General features: G+C 41.7%; 1 protein-coding gene across 3 annotated transcripts in view; it reads right to left on the bottom strand.

The window, feature by feature from the left end:
* LOC117167876 (arginine--tRNA ligase, cytoplasmic) overlaps nucleotides 1-1150 on the bottom strand; it is a 24969-nt gene continuing 23819 nt past the window's right edge. For 2 of the 3 annotated variants that reach the window (XM_033353105.1, XM_033353107.1), the window contains exon 7: nucleotides 1-842. In XM_033353105.1, the coding sequence (XP_033208996.1) occupies nucleotides 75-842 (768 nt within the window). In that variant the 3' untranslated portion in view covers nucleotides 1-74. The remainder of the gene's footprint in view (nucleotides 843-1150) is intronic. The other variant, XM_033353106.1, reaches the window with a different exon arrangement.

Below are 1150 nucleotides of genomic sequence, written 5' to 3'. Positions count from 1 at the left end.
CCAATATAAATATATTTATACTCATAAATAAATATATTTTAAAAAATAAAAAAAAGTCCCAAATTTTCCAATCATTACATCTTTTCCACGGGTTTCAAACCCAAAAGGGCAAAGCACTGTTCCAAAATCATCGCCGTGGCTTCCGCGAGAAGAATCCTCCCCAGATTAACTTGAATAATTTCGCCCGCCTTATTCTTCTCCAGACAGTAGCAACTGTCATAAAACTCACTAAAGGCCGTCGAAATCTCGTAGCAAAACTCGCAAATCGAGTGCAGACCCAAATCCTTGATGGCTTTGAGCAAAGTGAACGGAAATCTCAACAAGACTTTCGCCAATTTCCACTCCTTCTCGTGCTCGATCGAAATCGGCGTCGTCTCCGCGGCTCGATTCAAGGCCTCCCTCGAGAGATTGGCCATCCTCGCGATCGAGCGGATCCTCGTCAAGGCGTAGAGCAGATAAACGGCCGTGTTGCCCCTGTCATCGAGCATCTTCTCGAAGGAGAATACGTACTCCTTGTTCCGGTCGTGCGAGAGATCGGCATATTTTATGCAGCCGTAGGCCACCGACTCCTGGGCGAGTCTCAATTCCTCAGAATTCAAAACCTTGTCGCGCTCCTTCTCCCGCAGCTTCTCGAGGGCGCGCTTCAAGCCCTCGTCGAGCAGATCACTCAATTTGACGGTGTCGCCGGACCGGGTTTTGAATTTTTTCTTGTCCTCGCCGAGGACGACGCCGAAACCGACGTGGTCCATTTTGTGCCGGTTTGTCAAAAATCCGGCCCTTCTCGCGCAACTCTCGATCGTCTGGAAATGCACGGATTGACCCGAGTCGGTCACGTAGATCAACTGGAAAGAAGGACACAAGTGGACAATAAAAAAAGAAGAGGGATTTTCCGGGTAATGAGATAAACGCACATGTTTTTAAGAAATTGATTTTTTTTTTTAATCGGGTTTTTTTAAGTGGTAAATTCATTTTTTTTTTGTTTAAAAACTTGTTTCTTTTGGTTAATAATGTAACAACTAGGTTTTATAGTTAAACTACGTTTTAAAATTTTGTTAAATATTTCTTTCTTTCTTAAAAATTCAATATTTTGCTTAAGAATTTTTAAAAATGATTGATAATTTGTTGAATTATTTTCTTTTTTTTTTTTTTA

The sequence above is a fragment of the Belonocnema kinseyi genome, chromosome 2, assembly GCF_010883055.1.
Source record: "Belonocnema kinseyi isolate 2016_QV_RU_SX_M_011 chromosome 2, B_treatae_v1, whole genome shotgun sequence".
In the NCBI taxonomy this organism is placed as follows: domain Eukaryota; kingdom Metazoa; phylum Arthropoda; class Insecta; order Hymenoptera; family Cynipidae; genus Belonocnema; species Belonocnema kinseyi.
Note: the sequence above shows the minus strand (reverse complement) of the source record. Positions and strands in the feature narration are given on the sequence as shown.